At 45.6% G+C, this 20,112-nt stretch overlaps 1 protein-coding gene across 1 annotated transcript; it reads left to right on the forward strand.

Annotated features, from left to right (window-relative positions):
- Positions 1-2,951: 2,951 nt before the first annotated feature.
- On the forward strand, positions 2,952-11,160 carry LOC120646501 (heavy metal-associated isoprenylated plant protein 33-like). Its single transcript, XM_039923057.1, has 4 exons — positions 2,952-3,077; positions 9,263-9,301; positions 9,468-9,543; positions 9,680-11,160. Exons 1-4 carry the CDS (start codon positions 2,952-2,954, stop codon positions 11,158-11,160), a joined length of 1,722 nt encoding a protein of 573 aa, XP_039778991.1.
- The last annotated feature ends 8,952 nt before the right edge of the window (positions 11,161-20,112 follow it).

Raw genomic sequence — 20,112 nt, forward strand, 5'->3', positions numbered from 1 at the left:
TGCTATATTTAACATTTCTATTTCGTGAAAAGGAATATTAGAGAATAATTCAACTTTGAACTGCAATAATTCTAAATAGAGTAATAATGAAGCAAAAAAATGTTGTTCACATCATTTTTTCCCATTTGAGCTCTAATCTAAAAAATGGACGCAAAATTTGAAGATCTTGCTCATGAGCCATGCCATGAACCATGTGCCCCAATAATTTTAAAATTCTATAAAAAGCAGACTTACTTTTAAAAATATAAGATTTGTTATGCTATCATGATTTTATAAGTGGAGGCTATGGAAAAATTTTGAAAATATTTAGCACAAGTTATCACATGTACTCCTTATAAACCGAAGTATCTTCAAAGAAGATCTATAGAGTTGAGAAGGAGTTGTTGATATTTCGAGTGAAAGTGATAGTCGAATTGGGTGTTGACTTCAAAAATTTTTGTACATACAATACACATCTTAGAATCTATCATGCCAAAATTTCATAATTTTTAGATTTATTTTTTATTTTTTATAATTTGTCCCCAATAAATAGTAACATGTGATATACATTGAAATGGAGGTGTAACTGCATGAAATAATGATTTATTCAGTGCAATCATAGAACAGAAAAGGTTGAGTGATTTTTTTGTGATATTTAGAGTGTTTTGAACAAATTTTAGTTAAACACGTAATGGTGATTCAGTTGGTACATATCAGATTCAAATAGCATGAAATAGTACATTTAATCCGCATGTGATAATGAAGCAAGAAGTATTTATTCTTGCAGGAAATGAACGATACATTTTTTGAATTATTACTTATTCACCACAGCAGTTCAAACACTAATTAAACAATAGTGGAAACACTAATTAAACAATAATTTTGAAGAAAAAAAATGTGGTTCTGCCGTGTGCCCTGCCTTCGTGCACACGGCAAAGACATGCCTTTGCCGTGTGCCGGATCGGGGGCACACGGCAAAGGTGGTGTATTTGTCGTGGGCTAGATCGGCGCACACGGCAAAGGCCGCCTCCCTTATCCCCTTTCAACGGCCGGCTGGCTCACACACCACACACACTCACACTCTGCTCGCGCCGCCGCGCTCGCCACGTACTCCACGCCCGCACGGCGCCGCGCTCGCCACAACCGCACGCTGCCGCCGCTCACCTGCATGCCGCCGCCGCACGCCCGCACGCTCGCCCGCCGCCGCTCGCCCGCAAGCCCGCCGCCGCTCGCCCGCACGCCGCCGCCGCACGCCCGCCCGCACGCCCGCACGCTCGCCCACGCCACGACGCTCGGCCGCACGCCGCCGCCGCCACCCTCACCCGCACGCCGGCCCCTCCACGCCCGCGCCTGCCGGTCACCGAAGCCACGCCGCCGAGCCCAGACGCCCGTGGACTCGCCACCCCGGCGCCGGCCCTCGGCCCACCAACGGCCTCGACGGCGCTCGCGAGCCCACGTCGACGCCCTTGCCCTCTCACGAAAGGGTGGCCGGCCGGCGGGGCTTCTACGCCACCTCCCTCCCCGGTGCTCGAGCTGGCCCCGCCACGCTCTCGCCCGGGCTCTGCCTCGCCGGTGCTCGCTACCCAGACGCTGACGCCGTCGCCGCCGGTTGCTGGTCGCCACGCCCAGGCTCGGCACTCGCCGCGGCCACGCACGTCGCGCCCCTGGTGGCCGCTCGCCGCGGCCACAATCGCTGCTCGCCGCGGCCACACTCGCCGCGCCCACGTTCGCCGCACCGACGCTCCCCGCTCCCACGCTTGACGCGCTTTTATGGACTTGCTTTGTACCATTTTTATGGATTTGTTTGAACTTGATTTGTATGAACTTGTATGAACTCGACCAGTACTTGTGGTTGTCGATGAACGAAACAAGACTTTATTTGTATGTGTGTATCAAATGACTGTGATGCTTATTTGGATACATGGAATAATCATTATGATATATATGATTTTCTGGGCGTACCATATACGTAATAAACAAACAAAAAAATTGGTTCTGACACCTTTGCCGTATGCAAAAACCATGGCACACGGCAAAGGTGGCAATCTTTGTCGTGTGCAAAAACCATGGCACACGGCAAAGATTTGAACTTTGCCGTGTGCCACGCCAGCAGGGCACACGGCAAAGGTGCGGCCACGTCATCCTGGCTGGCTACTTTATTTTGCCGTGGGTCGAGAATGGCACACGGCAAACTCTTTGTCGTGTGCCCGATATATAGCACACGGCAAAGGCCGGCTTTGCCGATCCCTGGTTGCCATGTGCGCTTTGTCGTGTGCGGCACACGGCAAACGGTTTGCTGTGGGCTTTTGGGGCTTTACCGTGTGCCCGCTTGTTGCACTACGGGAGACCCCCCTTTGCCGTGCCAGGACGTGCGCGTGCCATAAGCTAACAAGCCGGTTATGAAGCCCTTGCTTCACGACTACCTTGACCACGACCAAGCTCTGCCACGACGTCGACTCGGTCACAGTTTCACGTGACCACGCATCGCCGACGACTTATGAGGCCAGCGCTGGCCTGGAGCCGAACCTCCGCTGACAGCGCCGCCGCGAAGGTGCCCGGGGGACAAGACGGCGGATGACGCCAACGTCAGGCTGCCGCAAGACGCTGCCGCGCCGACGACCCGAGGAGCCGTGCAGAGCTTGAGTAAGGGAGTACGTGCGCCACCTCAGCAAGCCACGTTAACAAGTGCATCTACGCGACATCCGACACCGGCAACGCGGACGACCCGGGCGAGCGGGTGGCGTTGATGTTCCAACCACGCCACACATGCTCATGGGTTGGCGTCACTCCCTCCCTCTTCAACAACAACTTCTACCACCTCGACCGAGTTGCTGCGACATCCACTTGGTCTAGCTTCAAGTCTTCACCAAGCATCGACATCCTACTACTACGACTACAACGCCGTTCGAGACCGACGAGGCCGAACGACACGGGCGGGTGCTGCTGATGCTCCAGCTGCGCTACACCGGCTCATGGACACCGACAAGGCCATGGATGACGCCGACGGCCACATCTACACCACCACCATCTTCATGCATGGAGAACGTGAAGCGAAGACTGAAGACGACGACCACATCAGCTTAATCGGAGGTACTCTGGCAAGCTAGACTTGCTGAGGTAATTAACCGGGAGCTTTCCGAGGCCCCGGGAACCAGAAGATCACTTTCGCCCAAGTTAGATCTGTCCAACGGCGGCAGACTATGGAGCGCACACTCATGTATGGGAACCTGTATTTGTATTTATAAAATATGAATAAAGCTTGTGTTCCCTATCTTTTGTTTCTTTTGTGTATTTTCTATATATATTGGTACGCCCGCATTCTTCTTTATTTTCCACGCAGAGAAAATCCTGTGTGATTTTTCTCTCAAAACAAGTAGATGAATACTCCCTCCGTTCTTAAATATATGACGTTTAGGACAAGCAAATTAGTTTATTTTTTAACTAAATAGGTTGTCCTAAGCGACATATATTTAAAAACGGAGGTAGTACAAAGTAATTCAAGCACGCAGTGCCAATCATCCATGACCTGTAGATTGTCCTGGCCTTAGCACTGGGGACACAATGACATCACTGTAGCTATAACACAGACCATGCATATCTGCCATAACGGACTGCAGCCACAAAATTCAATGTAGTCTCGTTTGGTTTGTGAACTCTCTTGGTGGATACTCTTATATTTGTGTGGGTTCATTGTCAGGCCTGCAAAAGATATACAAAAACAAACCACTGCTCCAGAGGTTATCTAGATTCCCATTTATTTAGCACTTGAATATGTATTGACATCAGCCTAGCTATTGCTGGCCCAGGCCCTGCATTTATTTTAGCATGCACTGCTACTTTATGAATCTTGGTTTCTTTGTACAGTCTTTCTTTTTAGCATGCACTTGAAGACATTATTTAATTTTGACATAGTGTAGGTGTAGCTATAGCAGACCATTTATTTCTATCTCTAACGGTGGCTTGGAAAAATAAACATAGTGGTTTGGTTTCCAAACTCTTTAGTAGATATTCATGTATCTTTATTTCCGATCCATTACTTGAATGTTAGCCCTGTCACTGCTACAGAATACATCATCGCAAACGCCCCATCACCGCCGATTCGAAACAAACCGGCGGTGCCGGTTCCAAATGGACCCGGCGGTGATGCTAACATATCACCGCCGGGTCGAATTACGAACCGGCGGTGATATGTTAGCATCACCGCCAGGTTTTAATATGACCCGGCGGTGATGTGTTCTCCACCTATTTTAATTTTTCTCTTCCTCTCTTTCACTCATCTCGCTTAGATTTTTTTCATCTCTCTCGGACCTTCTCCTCCCGCTGAGCTCCTCCCCCCCCCGAGGCTCCCTCTCTTCTTCTCACCTCTCCCCTCCCTTCATCCCACCGCCGCCCCCATAGCGCACACCGCCCCTCTCCCTTCATTCCTTCTCCTCCCTCTCATTCCCCATCTCCTCCCCTCTCCCCTCCTCTCCCTTCTCTCCCCAGTGGCGGGGAGATCCACGCGCGGCCAGCCGGCCGCCGCAAGAGCTCGACCGCGGGTCGGCATGGGAGCTCGGTGCGGGAGATCCACGCGCAGGAGCTCGGCGCGGGAGGCCAGATCCATGCCGCGGCGGCCGTCACACAGGGCGCCTCCGCCCCCTATCCTCCCTTCTTCCTCGGCGCGGCCGCGGCCGCGACCGCGGCGGCCGGCGCACGGGCCGTTCCCCGCCGACTCCTCTCCTCCCTTCTTCCTCGGCGTGGGAGCTCAGCGCGCGGGTGGGCTCGGCCATGGCCACGGCGGCCAGCACACGGGGCGTCCCCCCGCTGCTCCCTCTCCTCCCTTCTTCCTCGGCATGGGAGCTCGGCCGCCGCCGTGGTGGCCGGCACATGGGGCGTTCCCCACTGCCTCCTCTCCTCCCTCCTTTCTCGGCATGGGAGTGAGTGGCGGTGGGCGTGGAGCTCACCGCCGGCCCCTTTTTTCTTTTTTTTGTTTTGTAACGGGGTCAACACCGCCGGTTGTTGAACTGGCGGTGATGGATTTGGAACATCACCATCGGGTCAGGAATCGGCGGTGATAGCCTCTTCCATCACTGTCGACTTAAATCCAACGCCCCCCAAAACCGGCGGTGATAGCCATTTTGAACCGGCGGTGATGGGGGTGCTGGAGTAGTGTGTGAACAACTGAACATACACAAACACGAGCACAACTTTACGAACCTCTCTTTCTTTAGATTTAGCACTCAAAATGGCATCAGTCCTTTTAAAACCAAAATGACACCACTCTAGCAATAGCAGACCATGCATGACAATCTCTAGCGGAAGCAATGCAATGAATTGCAGGGGAAAATTAAAGATGAATGTGGTGGTTTGTGGTTTGGAAAGTCTCTGTAGATATACGTATGTTTATTTGCATGAATCGAATTTTCCCAAAAATATATACACAAATATTAGCACTACTATATGACGGACCTCTCTTTCTCTAGATTGTCGTTTTTAGCACTTAAAATGACATCAGTCTAGCTATAGCAGACCATTGACCATGCATATTTAATTGAATGGTTGAATGTTGTAGCTGTAAGCATATAAAAATACTAGAACTACTTTATGAACCTCTCTTTCTCTAGCTTGCCATTTTTAGCACCTAATAAAATGACATCATCTTAGCTATAGCAGACCATCATGCATGTATATCTCTAGCTGTGGCAATAAACTGGTAACAATTAATGTATTGGTTGTGAAAATCTTCACAGATATTTGTATGCTTGCATGAATTAAATGCCAAATCTGAAAAGATTTCCCCATATCATATTAGCACTACTTTGTAAACCTCATGTTTTAAGATATGAATTAATGCCTTTAATTTCCAGAGCACATATCATTTCTAATCTGACAAGCAACACATTATTGCAACCAGCAGTGACGTATATCTGTTCTGTTGGTGAATTTTCTCAGCTCCTTTCGTGCCTTGCTCTCCTTGTCACTAGGGAAACACTCTTGACACGCCTCGCCGTCGAATCGATCAAAAAAAGTTCAAAACAGATGTTGGACGTATGTGCACGAACCTAAACACAATGCTTGTCAGTGTGAGGGTGAACTTTAATAGAGTACAAGAAAAGGAGTTATTTGCTAGCTAAAAGACACCAACAGACCAACAGAAAAAAGCAAGCAAAGTCTAGGAGTTATCTATCTCTAGCAGACCATGCATGTCTATCTCTAGCAGCCGCAATGGACTGTAACCAGAAAATCAATGCAGCTGTGTTTAATTTGGTTTGTGAAATCTTGGTGGATATTCTTATATTTGCATGAGTCAAATGAGATCTATTTATAAGATATGCAATAAAAACTCTCCATATATAAGATCGGTTTATTTAGATTTCCTTTTATTTAGCACTTGAATATATTTTGGCATATCTCTAACGTTGGCAATCAATAGTATAAAAAATAATGCATTGGTTGTGAAAATCTTCATAGATATCTGTATGCTTGCATGAATTAAATGCCAAATCTGCAAAGATATGCTCATACTATCAATTAATACCCATGTAAACCTATGTGTTTTCAAGATATGAATTATTGATGCATTCCATAGTCCATATCATTTCTAATATATGACAAGCAACACATAATTGTCATTGAAAAAAAATCTTGATATATACACCTCACCACCGCATCAAGCAAAAGTCAAAACAGCCGTTACACATACTTGCTGTATGAACCTAGACACAATGCCTGTCAGTGTGAGGTTTAAGTTAAACAGAGCAGGAGAAAAAAGAGAAATACTTTGTCGCTAAAAGACACTAACCAACAAAGAGAAAACGGCTGGCAAAGTTTAGGAGTTGTTGAATAGGAGTTACTGCTGCTAGTAGAAGACATTAACAGACTAACAACAAAAGGAGAGCAAAGTTTAGGCAGGATCCTAAAAACTCCAAAACACCATAATTGAGTGAGAATCTTTCACAAAAAAACAATAATGGAGTGATAAGTTAATGAGCCCAACTCATCACCATCCTCCTCCTTTGCCTCACTAACTGACGCACAAGACATGCAGGCCGCGCTCTCCCGCAGGCTGCACTGGATGCTGTGGGAGGTCTGCACCGGCTGGACGAGGCCTGCATCCACCTCCACAATGGCAACACACCAACCGCGTCTCTAGTGACGCAACCGCGTCTCCAAGGACACAAGAGGACGATGATGGTTAGGGGGTGCTTGGACTGTAGCAAATTACCATGGGCTGCAGCTTTGTGTATCCATTCTCTAGATTTTTGCACCCAGACCCCTCTTTGCAAGATTATTTCTAAGAAGGTTTCTTGGTTAACCTATTCACTGAATAGGGTTGGGGGGAAACCCTGGTTGACAGCATAAGGATGGGTAACAGCGTTTGTGATCACATAGGAGCTTTGCCAAAATATTTCCATGCCAAGAGGGATGCTTCCACCTCTTTCTGATCCATTTTCCATCAAATTTAGCTGAATTATTTTGAGAACATGTTAACAGGTATTTATGCATTTTTCAATGATATGAGTTGGCAAATCTATCGCCTTTGGCCGCTCATTGTCGTGTACTAGATAAAATAATTCTTCTCAATGATTGAGTGGTAACGACAACGGCGTGTCACTCTTCTGACTTTAAATCCATGATTTGGTCGTTGTCGTGTATCGAGCCTATAGCGCGAGCATGTAACGTATATGCTTTGCCAATTTTGGCAATTTTGCGGAACATATAGCTAGCATGTCCCACGTGTATATGTACGGGTACCGCGCATTGCTGCGATCACTGACCATAGCATGCGATGACGACAATTAACTCGCCTCCATGTGCTCTCATCAAATAGGATTAGTAACACAGCGAATTGAATGCGTTAATGCATCGAGCTTAACAAACTTGTCTATTACATTATTATTATGGGTACCGTGCATTAAGTTGCATGTTTTCCGTGCTAAGATATAACATCCTCCGATCCATAAAACGACACGGAAAAATTCTTACGTGGCATTTATTTCCATGTAAGAGGTTTTTTACTAAACACGTACGTAGCGACACAACATAATTATTACGTTGCATGGTTTTTTCCATGCAAGATGTAATATTTTGCATGGAACGTGTAATGACGCTGCATGATCTCTACGTAGATGAATATCTATAGCTTCTGTTTACCTTGTGGAACATGTAGTACCGTTGTATAGTTTTCCTATTCGTAAAGTTTAGCCCATGTGTGTTGGAATTTAACACTAAAATGCTACATTTTACTTTCTTTTTTAGTAGAAATGATAGTCACTGGTTGTTCCCATCAAATTATTTGGACAAATCCGTCATTTGCTTAACAGAATATTCCCTGTTGAACAGTTACGTTATTTGCAGAGCTCAAAGAAATCACTAACTGGGTGTAAGTCACAGAGGGACTGATATATAAAATTAGAATTTTGAAAAGAGAACAAAGGAAAACTGGCATTGGTAAGCACAATACTTCACAAGTTCTACACCTTCCTGACTAGTGGCATAGCCTATTTAAAGGCCCCTTGGGCTAGTCTTTTTTCACAACACCATTTCACAAATCTTCTGAAGAAGAAAGGCAAAGGCTGTAGCTTCCAGGGCCGTAGGTGACCTGAAGGGAAAAAGGGGGGGGGGGGTAAGCATAGACTCCTCCATGTGCTTACCTTGAGTTGGTAGATATATAGAGATAGGGAGAAGATTTCTCTTCTTCCTCGTACCTCCATTTTTTTTTGTCTCCAGGACCAAATGCAGGCTCTTAGTAGCCTTACTCATGGTTTTCTGCAAATACAAACTCTAACGGGGTTGTTGACTACTTGAAAGGACAGTGTTTTGCTGGTAGATTTATTATTTGTGTGATTATGTGATTGGACATTATTTTGTTAGTAGATTTATTATTTGTGTGTATGTGAAGGACAGTTTTTTTTTGAAGGGTCAACGGAAGGGGAGAGAATCTCCCACCTGATAAAGGACAATATTTTGTTGGTAGATTTATTATTATTTGCGTGATTATGTGAATGGACAGTATTTTGTTAGTAGATTTATTATGTGTGATTTTGTGAATGGTCAGTATTTTGTTGTTAGATTTATTATTTCTGTGATTATGTGAATATAGATAGTATTTTGTTGCAAGCCCAAAGTCCTCTCTCTCTCTCTCTCTCTCTCTCTCACGCTGTTTTCTCAGAGACGGGGGTGATGAGTGCTCTCACACCCGATCTGAAGCCTCTCTCTGTTTTTGTTGTTTTTTGAAACGTTGATCTGAAGCTAGCCTCTCGTGCTTTTATATTTGGCGATTGCAGGCTGCGGCATTTTTTAGGTGGTCAGGATGATCACGGACGGCATCCTCAGGGTGAAGGTGAGTTTGTTTTGCGTCTTAGATCTCAACTCCATGCAACGCGCACACATTCCATGTTCCGTCTTCTCGTGTTCGATGCAGGCGATCTGATTTCATATCATCGATTCGCCGTGCATGTCTTTTCAATTTCAGTGACCATTTCTTTTTTGTTTCTGTTTGTTCCTAGACCTGCGTGCTGAAGGTGGGGATCCACTGTGATGGCTGCGCGAAGAAGGTTACAAAGGTCCTCAACAAGATTGAAGGTAAGAAAGAAAGCTTTTTTAAACGCAAACTGTTTGAATTTTTTGTTTACTTTAAATTTTCACTGTCAGGTCAGTCTGTTCAGTGCTCTACTTTTTCTCCCTAAGAGACTAAGAGATGTGCTGGATTGATGTGCAGGTGTGTACCTAATCAGCATAGAGAAGCTGGAGGGGAAGGTGACGGTGACCGGTCAGATGGATCTGGACACTGTCTTCGTGAAGCTGAAAAAGGCCGGCAAGCCCGCGCGGCTGTGGGGCGCCACCGCCAACCCTGGAGTGCCAAGCCAGGGCCAACAGCTCCAGCTCGGCGGCGGCGGCGAGGACCAGCTGCCCAAGGGTGGAGCGGGTGCTGCAAGCAGCAGCAGCGGTGGAGGAATGGCGATGCGGCAACCGACTCCGGAGCAGCTTCGCGAGCAGCTGCATCAGCAGCTGATGCAGGCGGGGATTAACCATCCTCCTCAGCTTATGGGCATGGGCGGCAAGATGCCGCTCCCGGCGGCTGTCCCGCCGGCGAACCTCCCCAAGGCCGTCAGGTTCAACGTTCCCAACGACGGCGGCGACTCCGGCGATGAGGCCGTCGACGAAGAGGATTTCGAGGATGACGGCGCCGACGACGACACTACTAAGATGATGAAGCGTATGGCCATGCCGCCGGCCGCCGGTGGGGCCGGAGGCAGCGGTGTCAAGAAAGGCGGCATCGGCAACGTGATGCCGGTGCAGATCAAGGGAGGCGCCGGCGGCAGCGGCAAGAACGGCAAGAGCGGCGCCCTAGTCGGTGGGAACCTGCAGCCCGGACAGGGCAGGAAGGCCTCCGGCGCCGGTGGCCCGATGATGGGCATGGACGGCATGGCGCCGCCTCAGCCGCAGGCGGCCATGACGACGAGGCCGCCGAACATGATGGGCGGCGCCGCCGGCTACCCCGGTGCGGGAGGACAGATGGGCGGCATGCCGATGGGGCACCCCCACATGGCTGCCAAGGGCATGCAGCCGGGGGGTGTCAACGGCATGCAGCCGGGAGGTGTCGCCGGCGGCATGCCGGTGGGCCACCCCAAGATGTCTGGCAACGGCATGAAGCCGGGAGCGGGAGGTAGCGCCGGCATGCAGGCCGGCGGCAAGCCGATGGGCTACCACGCCCACATCGGTGGCAACAGCAACGGCATGCAGCCGGGCGGTGGCGGCGCCGGCACCACGCTTGCGCCTGGATTCTACCATGCCGGTCATGCCGGCGGCGGCAGCTATGGCGGCGGCATGCCTTACGGGTCGGAGATGATGCAGGCGGCGGGGAACCAGCATGTCTATGGCGGCGGCAGCGGCGGCGGCGGGTACATGCCCATGATGCAGCAGCAACAGCCACAGATGATGATGAACGGCGGCGGCTATGGCTCCCAGGGCTGCTACGGCGGCGACTATGGCTCCCAGGGCTACTACGGCGGCGACCATGTCCATGGCGGCGGCGGGTACTACCAGCAGCAGCAGATGGGGTACGGGAGCAGCAACAGCTACGGGTACGGGTACGGCGGGCAGCAGCAGCAGCTGCCCTACCCGTCCTACTACCCGCGCCACCCGCATGACAACATGTTCAGCGACGAGAACCCCAACAGCTACTGCTCGGTGATGTGAGGCGCCAAGGCCGCCGCCGCCGACCAAGCTCTCTCCTGCTGCTGAAGCTTTCAACAATGTCGACCAGAAGGAAGAAGGAGGGGAGCCAGCTCAGGTCACAGGCGGTGGTCATCCGACAGCGCCGTCGTCACCATGATCGAAGTAACAACCAGTAGTAGTCAGTATGCATAAGAATTAAACCAGTAGCAGCTTGAACCCTATCGTACACCCCCACCTCCACCCTCACCCCACCCCCGCCCCACCCTACCCTCATTTTATTTCGTTAGCTTGTTTAATTTTCACCTCCCTTTATTTCGTTGGACAAAAAAAAAACTTCCTTGACGAGGAAGGTAGTTATCCTAAGTTCGTAATGTAGTGGTCGTAAGGAGTCTAAGATTTCAAGAGTCAAGAAGGTGATGCTGGTAGCTTCCCTTCTTGCTCCGTGGTGTGATGGGTAGAAGAATGCATGTGCCAAACAAGGCTAACCTCAGTGTGTGCCTTTTCCATATCTGTGGATTATTTATGAATGAAAATGAATGGTTGAGCTGCATATCTTTGAAATGCCTGTGGAATGTTGTCAACTGAAAATGCAGTACTGTATCTAAATGGTAAGGAGATGGTGATGCTGATGATGGCAGAAAAGGAGGGTGACCATCAAGATTATGGTGGTAGTTTGTAGAAAAAAAATTGATAGGCATGAATTAAATGCAGGAGCTGCACAGATATGCACATATTTTTAGCAATAAACTCTGGAAACATCTGTTTTTCTAAGACATAAATTAATGCCTTCCATAGCATATATCTTTTCTACAATACTAGTATATGACAAGCAGAACATATTTGGATTATTAATAGCAAACAGCAGGGACGCGTTTGTCTTCTCTGCGTTTGACTGAATTTTGGGGCTACCACACCTTATATGTGCAATGCATGGACAGACCGTTGGATCTGTGTGTTTGCGCTTGAGGGCGATGCGCTAGACTGGCTCAGGTGACATCACCGCGCATCTCCATTGTTTTTCATGCGGTGATAGTTCATCTTCATTGTACACTCGTTCCAAATATTATATCCAAATTAGTTTATATTTTCTTTCTTTGCATTTCCGCTATAACAGAAACTTAAACAGTAAGTCTTAACAAAACCACTAGACCATAATCTATTGGCCAAATAAAGGCGAGTGATGTGTTCATTCTCTCCCTTCTTTTTAAGGTTACCACTATTATCTTATTATTTGGCCAACAAACAGAGCTTCCACATTCGCTCTCAAGGCCTAGAAATTCCCATATTAATCGGAGAAAATAAGAGAAATTTAAACTACCCACCACTACCATTATAATAAAATTAGTCAAAAATATTCCTTATCTTATTAGTCATGAATTGAAGGGGCCCATCGTCAGCTCACAAAGTCCAAACGAAGGCAGAACATAAAACAGTATTTGGAAAGAGAGTAAATCATTTCCTTCCCCAATTAAACTATGAACTTCAATTTTTGGGTAGCCACACATGGATTCCACTAATACGTAATTTGTAATATATTATGTTATAAATTCTTTGCAAATGGAAGCACCTTCCATATTTAAAACATCTTGAAGGGTACGATGTTATAATAGGCTGATAAGATAAACAGGCTCTTCCTCTTAGATTCCGAATATAGACGAGCTAACTATGCTTCAGGAAATTCAACGACTATTATTGCAAAAAAAGGGGTATCAATTGGGACAACTAAGGGACATGAACGAGATTGCTGGTGGTTAAAAAAAATAAAAAAATTTGAAAATGTTACAAGAAAGAATGCTAGCTGGACTAAACAAATGCCATAGGTCGCCACAAAGAAGCTCCTTACACCTGCTTGCGCATCCAGATTCCCATCCATGCTTTCCTGCCCCTACTTGCCGCGCTTCCTCACGGCACGTGCTGTGGCCGCTCTCGCCACATCTTACACCACCCGCTTAGCATACAAGCCTCCTCGCCCGCAAACCAGCCTGCCATTAGCTGCCGGACTGAGAATCAGAAACGAGACTACGAGATGCCAACGGGATAAGGTACTAGAAGACAAGGACAAATTGACGCTACTGCAGTTTTGGAGTAAAACGAGCTGCAGTGGCATACTTTCCTATTTCTCTAGAGGGGTAGAGGAGCTCCTCTATTTGTCGCGCGGCCGGCCCCGACCGCCGTCGGGTTCCTCCGCCGCCACGTCTTGGGAGGAGCTCCACCCGCCGGCCTCCGACGCCGCCCCGTGCCACCCGGAGCTACCTCCGGGATGGACTGGGTGAAGAGGGAGAATAGAAGAAAGCAGGGGAGGAGAAAATGAGAGGGGAGGAGAAAATGAGAGGAGATGAAATGAGGTGAGAAAATAGGAAAAGAAAAAATAAAGGGAAACAGAAAAAAAGAAAAAAGAGAAAAGAGAAAGAAACTATTGTAATTTAATTAAAAAGTTGTATTACTAAACAAATTAAAATTAAAAAAATTACATGTGAAAAATATAGTTTGTACTGAAAGCTTAAAAAGCACAAACTTAGAATACAAAATAAAGGATGTAACCTTATGTTTATATCGCAGGCCATGATACTTATTGTTATTGTCATATAAGCTAAACCAAAGAATCTATGTTGGTGAGTTAGTTCGTAATCCTTGTGCATAGAAGATTTCATATGAGTATCCATCCATAGACTAATGAAAGGCTCAGATAAATAAAAGAAGGAGCTGCTGTGGGCCATGCTGATTTACAGACGCCCGTAAATTGCTTTCCGCGCGGTCGATTTCGGACCAGAGTGAATCATCATGACGTTCCGCCCGAGAATCCAATTACGCGCGCGAGCGTCAGCGAGCATGCTGGCGCTGGATGTTAATCAGCTTTTCTTAACTAATTTCGCGACAAGCAATGCGACAACAACGTGAGTTATATATACTCCACGGAGTATGCTTGTCGTGCATACATAATAGACCTCAGCCACGTATACTCTATGTATTCGAACTGCCTAGTATTCTCTTCTCTTTTTCTTTTTTCAATATTTTTTGTTTATCTTCTTTATATTTTGTTTTAAAGATATTCTTTAAACAAATATTTCGAACAAAATATGCCAAAAAATTATCTTGATAAGTTGTATCACGAACTTATGCATCAAAGTTGTGTGAGAAGTTTGGTAGAAGTTACGTTCGAAGTTATCATAGTAAGGAGGTTGAAAAAAGTTATGCATAAAATTTATATGTGTCGTCTTAAAAAAACATTCTATGAAAAATTGGTTGGAAAAAGTTATGCGTAAAAGTTATAAGTATCGTAAAAGTTGTGCTAAAAAATTATCATTTAAAGTTATGCTCAAAACAATTTCATCAATAGTTATCTAAAAAAATTATAGTAATAACTTTTTAAAAGTAGAAAATTACGGAGAAGAAAATTTTTCCTGAAAAGGGAAATCAGCCGCTGTCTAATCGAGCGCTGGCACCAACTGCGGTGGAAAGAGAATGACACGGAATTCAAAAATGGAAATTTTCGAGTCTTTGAGAGATCGTTTGCTAGTTGGCCTCCTGGTGCGCGCTCGCTAACTAGAATATCCCCGTTCCGCCCCGCCAGCTGACTTCCGTTGGCTCAAACCAGGCCAACTGATAGATTTCTGATTCCTGCAAGGCCGCAACCCATCAAAATTCTGATGCACTAACTTAAACACAAGAAAAACTATACTGATGTGAAGCTTATATATAATAAAAAAATAATTCAGAAAAGTTCTGCGATTTTTTTTGAACAATAAAATGAAAATATAATTTTAGAACAAAAGTTGATAGAAAAATGAACGTAGCAATAGTTGTACTAAAAAAATTTGAAAATAAAATTTGTGATAAAAGTTTGAATAAAAAAATTTGAAAAGAAAAAAGTTCAGAATTATTTGAAAACAAAAAATTAGAAGTCAACATTATGAACAAAAGATTAAAATTAAAAAAAACATTATTGCAGAAAACATTGGAAACAAAAAAGTTAATATTCAGAAAGGGATAAAATTTGGAAACTAAATTTTGGAAGAGAAAAATATTGGAGAGAAACTTTGGAAGAAAAAAAAATGCAGAACAAAATTTTTAGATAGAACTAAACAAAAAAAATAGAAATGCTGTTGGAGACCGTGAGTGAGAGAGAGAAAGAGAGAAGCACACGAAAGATGGAATATGAGGAGAAATTGAAAAGGTAAATGGAATGCTGGGCTCACCATGTAGGGACGGGGTTATATGTGCCCATGTGTGAGTCAAACCGGTGGTGGGTAGGGGTATGTGCGTAATCAACTGTGAGTTTTAAAACTTGCTGTGGCAGAACCACCTAAATTATCCCGGCTCAAGTGCGCAGGCCATCACCATAAAGGCAACACCAGCTCAAACGCACTTCAAACGGACCAATTCTTGGTCTGTCGGGTAACGTCCCAATACAACCACCGGTTCTCGGATCGAACAAGCATACCCCGCACGAATGCGAATTCAGAGATATTACAACCACAACTTTTACAACACAGGCAAGTTCAGTAGTGATTACAAACCAGTTCAAAACATTATTACAAAACCAATCTTAGTAAAACAGTTATACAAGCCAAACTATAAGTTCAGAGTTTAAACAGCGGAAGATAAAACACGACGGCTACAACACGTCGCAAAATGGTACCAAGCGAGCCCAAGCATGGTATCACTTGTCAAAGTCATTGCCGGCCGAGGACGTATCCCACTCTACGGACCAGCCAGGAGGCAAAGAGCATGGGTAGGTCAAGCTAGCGATCTGCTCTTCGAAACTCATACCTGAAAAGGGTTTCAACAGCAAGGCTGAGTATTCTAATACTCAGCAAGACTTAACCGTCAACGGTATACTAAACCCACTGTAGCTAGACTATGCAGGGTTTGTGAGGCTCTGGTTTCCTTTTTGCTGAAAAGCAATAAAGAGTAGGTCCTTACTTCACATTTTAGCTTTTCATATTCTAGTTGATTAACCAATCTATGTAAGCAACTAATCCTATTCAACCATGGTAGATCTTTAAGCAAACATCAAAATTGAATATCATAATGTTGCTCTTATTACTCTGTGTGGCAAAGAGATCAAGCAGTCCCAAACTGTGGGAAGCAGACGATTCGAATCGAGTTTCTTAACCTGGCCAGGCAAACCTAACACACACGTCTGGAACACCGTCGGGTCGTTTCCAAACAACCGTTTGCCTTTCTTTCCGGCTTGTGGATAGTGCCACTCTCCCCGACTACAGGGATCCAAGGTCCAACCTTGACCCTCGAAGTCGTAGTGTTGCGCAACATAAAAATAAAACATATCCCTAAGAGAGAGTGGGAGGTATATCCACTCATCCCTAAGAGAGAGTGGGAGGTATATCCACTCCCCGGTCCAATCGGTTACTAGGGTTACCGCGTACCATATTTACGGCATGTGGCTAGTACGTTAAAAAACTTAACCAGAACTACCACACACCGCGAGCTTAGCAAGTTCATCAACACAGACGGGGTCTCACCAAAGGTCATGATATCGAACACGACCCCGTCTGTCATCCTTATATTGATAACAGAAAGTAAACAAGCAATTTCTATAAAACTCGCGAGTGACAGACAATCACTCGACTTTTACCGGTCCTATAAGCTTAGCAAGTAGTCGAACTCAGGTCTAGTGTTCAGTACATAGGTTTCTAGGATCATGCATCTAGGGTTTTCAATTCAAATCCTAAGAACTGTAAATGCACAAGTAAATAATAACAGTAAATGATAATAATTTGAAATATAGGTTATGTCCGGGGCTTGCCTTCTCGGTAGTCGCTAACTATTTCAGCTCTAGGCTCTTCCGAACTTTGGTCCGGGGCTTCAGTTAGTACGGCGGTGTTCGCTTGAGCTTCGAGATCACCTCCGTCAGATTCCGGGATCAGCTCGTACGTCCCGTCCGACAAAGCAGTCGTATCTACATATAATGCAAGAACAATATTATAAACACACATAGGCAATCATTTATAGAGTAGTTAAATAATAATTCTAACTACACAAGGCATCATGATCAACAGCACAAGAAAGCTATACTAACTTCATAAAGTGAGTGGTGGTTGTTTCCAATGGCAATTAAATCAAGGTTTGCTAATAAATAAACAACTCAGATCATAAACAGTAATAAATTTAGCAAAAATTACCCAAAACATAGTATGAACAGAGTAAGCTATCCTGTAAATTTCATGCTAAAACATGTAGCCAATTATTCATAACAAATCAATCATTCAGACAACACCTAGAATAATCTTGAATTATACAGGTCAAACTAAAGCAAAACAGAAGCTAAAAAATTATCAGAAGACCTACACAGGGATTAATTAGCTACTGTGAATTTTCCATGATTTTATCTACACATAATTAATTCTGACAAAATAAACAAAATAGAACAACAGATTAGCAAGATTTATTTTTAGCTCCTGTTATAGTCATGAACTGGGGCTCAAACTTCATGTACAAGCAAAACTATCCAAAAAGGTCACTCCGAAATATTTTCATGATTTATCATTAGCATAAACTATTGATAATAATTAAAGTCTAATAAACAAGGTTTAAATCAAAGAAATATCTACACATGGGAACTGATCACGAAATTCTTATAGAAAAACTAGTGTCACATGAGTAAACTACCATAAAAATTTCAGAGCAAGACAAGCTTTCAATCATCAGATAAAAAAAGATTAAATAACTAGTCTTTATTTACCTAGTGACACAAAACAACTTGTATAGCAAAAACTTGCAACAAACACCTACAATATTATGGTTCTACTGTAAAGAGCTACTCTCAAGGATTCCAAAACATCAAGATTTGCTATTTTACGAATTTTCTACGAATTTCTATGGAATTTCAAAGTTCACTGCAAAAATTACAAAGGAGTCCTTATAGCACTATTCAACTGAGTCTATGGCTATTCAAATAACACCCTGGACTTTCTGGAATTCTAAACCCGAGGTCCTTGGCTGGGTCAGAGAGAGGGGGCGGTGGTTGACCGGCCAAATCCCGGCGAGGGGCTCACCGGCGGCGAGGGGTAGGTTGGGGAAAACGGAGTAGAGGCCGAGGCGGTTCTCTGGATGGTCTTGGGTCGCGAAATGAGGGCTGGAGGAGGTCGGTCCACGGCGAGCGGCGGCCGGTGGAGCTCGGAGCACGGCGGCGGGGTGACTCCGGTGAGGGTTGGGCGACGAGAAGTGGTCGACCAGCTGCGCGAGGGCGAGGTGGATCTAGTGGCGGGGTCAGCGCGGGCAGAGGAGGGGCGGAGCTACGAGTTCCACTGCGGACAGGCGGCGGCGGAGCTCGGGCTACGACGGCGGCTTGAGCTCGCCGGCGTTCTGGGTGGAGCGGCGGCGCGTTCTGTGGCGTGGGAGCAAGGAGCAAGGAGCAAGCAAAAGGGCGAACGGAATGGAAAGCTGGGGTATTTGTAGTGCCCGTGCGCGTGCTAGGGGAGGGCGGTGGCCTCTGCCTTGGCCAGGCCACTGCGACGGCGAGGTGGCGACCGGCGGGCTGCTCTGGGCGGCGTGGCACTTCAGGGGAGGCTCCAGCGTGAGGCCAAGGGCGGTGGAGAAGCTCCGGAGCGACGCGTGGGTGCCAGCGCGAAGCAAAGGGGGCCGGCTGGCTCTCCACGGCGGGCGGGCGGCGCTGCACAGCGGCGGCGGCAGCCGGCGCTGAAAAACAGAGCAGGCAGCCTAGCTGGAGGAAGAGGATAAGGACTATTTTGCAATTTCTGAAAATTCCAAGGACCAAACTGTAAAGCAGAGATAACTTTTAAAATAGGGCTCAAATGAAAAAGTGCCCAACATGAAAGTTGTTCAACTTTTCGAGATATACAACTTTGATGTTGTGCAAAAATTTATTTGATCAAAGTTTCAAGAGCTAAATTTGAAAACATAAGAGCGATTTTGAATTCTAGGAATTTTGTCTTTTTCAATGCAATTTCACTTCAAACTTAGGCTGATTTGAAAATTTTCCTGCCATGTAACGATTACACCACATTTTGCAAAAACACCCTCCACAAAAGCTATAATTGCACACCCAATTCAAATATAACTACAGAAAGAACCTTGCATAAAATCATAATTACACATATAACCTTTTATATTTACAAAAAGATCCTTTTTCAAGCAATTAAGCATATGATGCATACAATCAATACACAACTACTGTGCAGACACCTAGGGTGTCACACTTGCGGTCGATTATAGAATTAGGATTGAGTGCTAAATCTCAGTTTCCTTCTCTTTTTGTAAGGTTCAAATGGAAATTAAAGCTGTATGAAAAGATGACTGTGGGGAGAATGGTCGGTAAGAGCATCTCCAAGAGTTTGGCAAATCGAGTTGCCATCTTTGATTTTTGGCAAAAATGTTAAAAATACTCCTCCAACAGTTTGGCAAAAGACTTGGCAATTTTTGACAACTTGGGAAAAACTAGCCTCCAGCGCGTAAATATACGCGCGCGGCGCGCGGTTGGCATCGTGGTTTCTAGTCAGGTGGGAGGGTGAAAAAAGAAATAAATAACAGAGAAGGGTTCCTGATTTAAGTTTTCAAGAGGTGGAAGGGCATAAATATAATTTTGTTTCTCTCTCAGGGTTCCTGATGTAAGTTAAATCTGGATTTGGCAAGTGAATTATGCCAAACTGTTGGAGATAAGTTCTTTTTTTACTTGGCATATCTTTTTAGAAGTTGGCAAAACACAAAATATGCCAAGTAAAATATGGCAAACTCTTGGAATGGTCGGTAAGGTTATTCAGTTTTGTGGCTAGTGCTAAATCTAGATTTATTATCTGGTCATCTATCTTGACGTCTGTCAGTGCCGGAGATACAATTATTCACAGTCGAACCAGAATATTCAGCTAGTTCTGAATCTGAATATTCTCCAAGAGAGACATGGACTTCCTATCAGCAAGACGCCATGAAGTAGCCTTGCACAGTTGCACATGTAGAGCGACCACCATTGAGCACCAATGAATATGATTCATTGAT

Source organism: Panicum virgatum, chromosome 8K (genome assembly GCF_016808335.1).
Source record: "Panicum virgatum strain AP13 chromosome 8K, P.virgatum_v5, whole genome shotgun sequence".
NCBI lineage: Eukaryota > Viridiplantae > Streptophyta > Magnoliopsida > Poales > Poaceae > Panicum > Panicum virgatum.

Coding starts and splice junctions, on each gene's coding strand:
- LOC120646501 (XM_039923057.1), top strand. CDS start 2,952: ATGGACACCGACAAGGCCATGGATGACGCCGACGGCCACATCTACACC. Junction 3,078..9,262: donor GCTTAATCGGAGGTACTCTG/GCAAGCTAGACT, acceptor GGCATTTTTTAG/GTGGTCAGGATGATCACGGA. Junction 9,302..9,467: donor ACGGCATCCTCAGGGTGAAG/GTGAGTTTGTTT, acceptor GTTTGTTCCTAG/ACCTGCGTGCTGAAGGTGGG.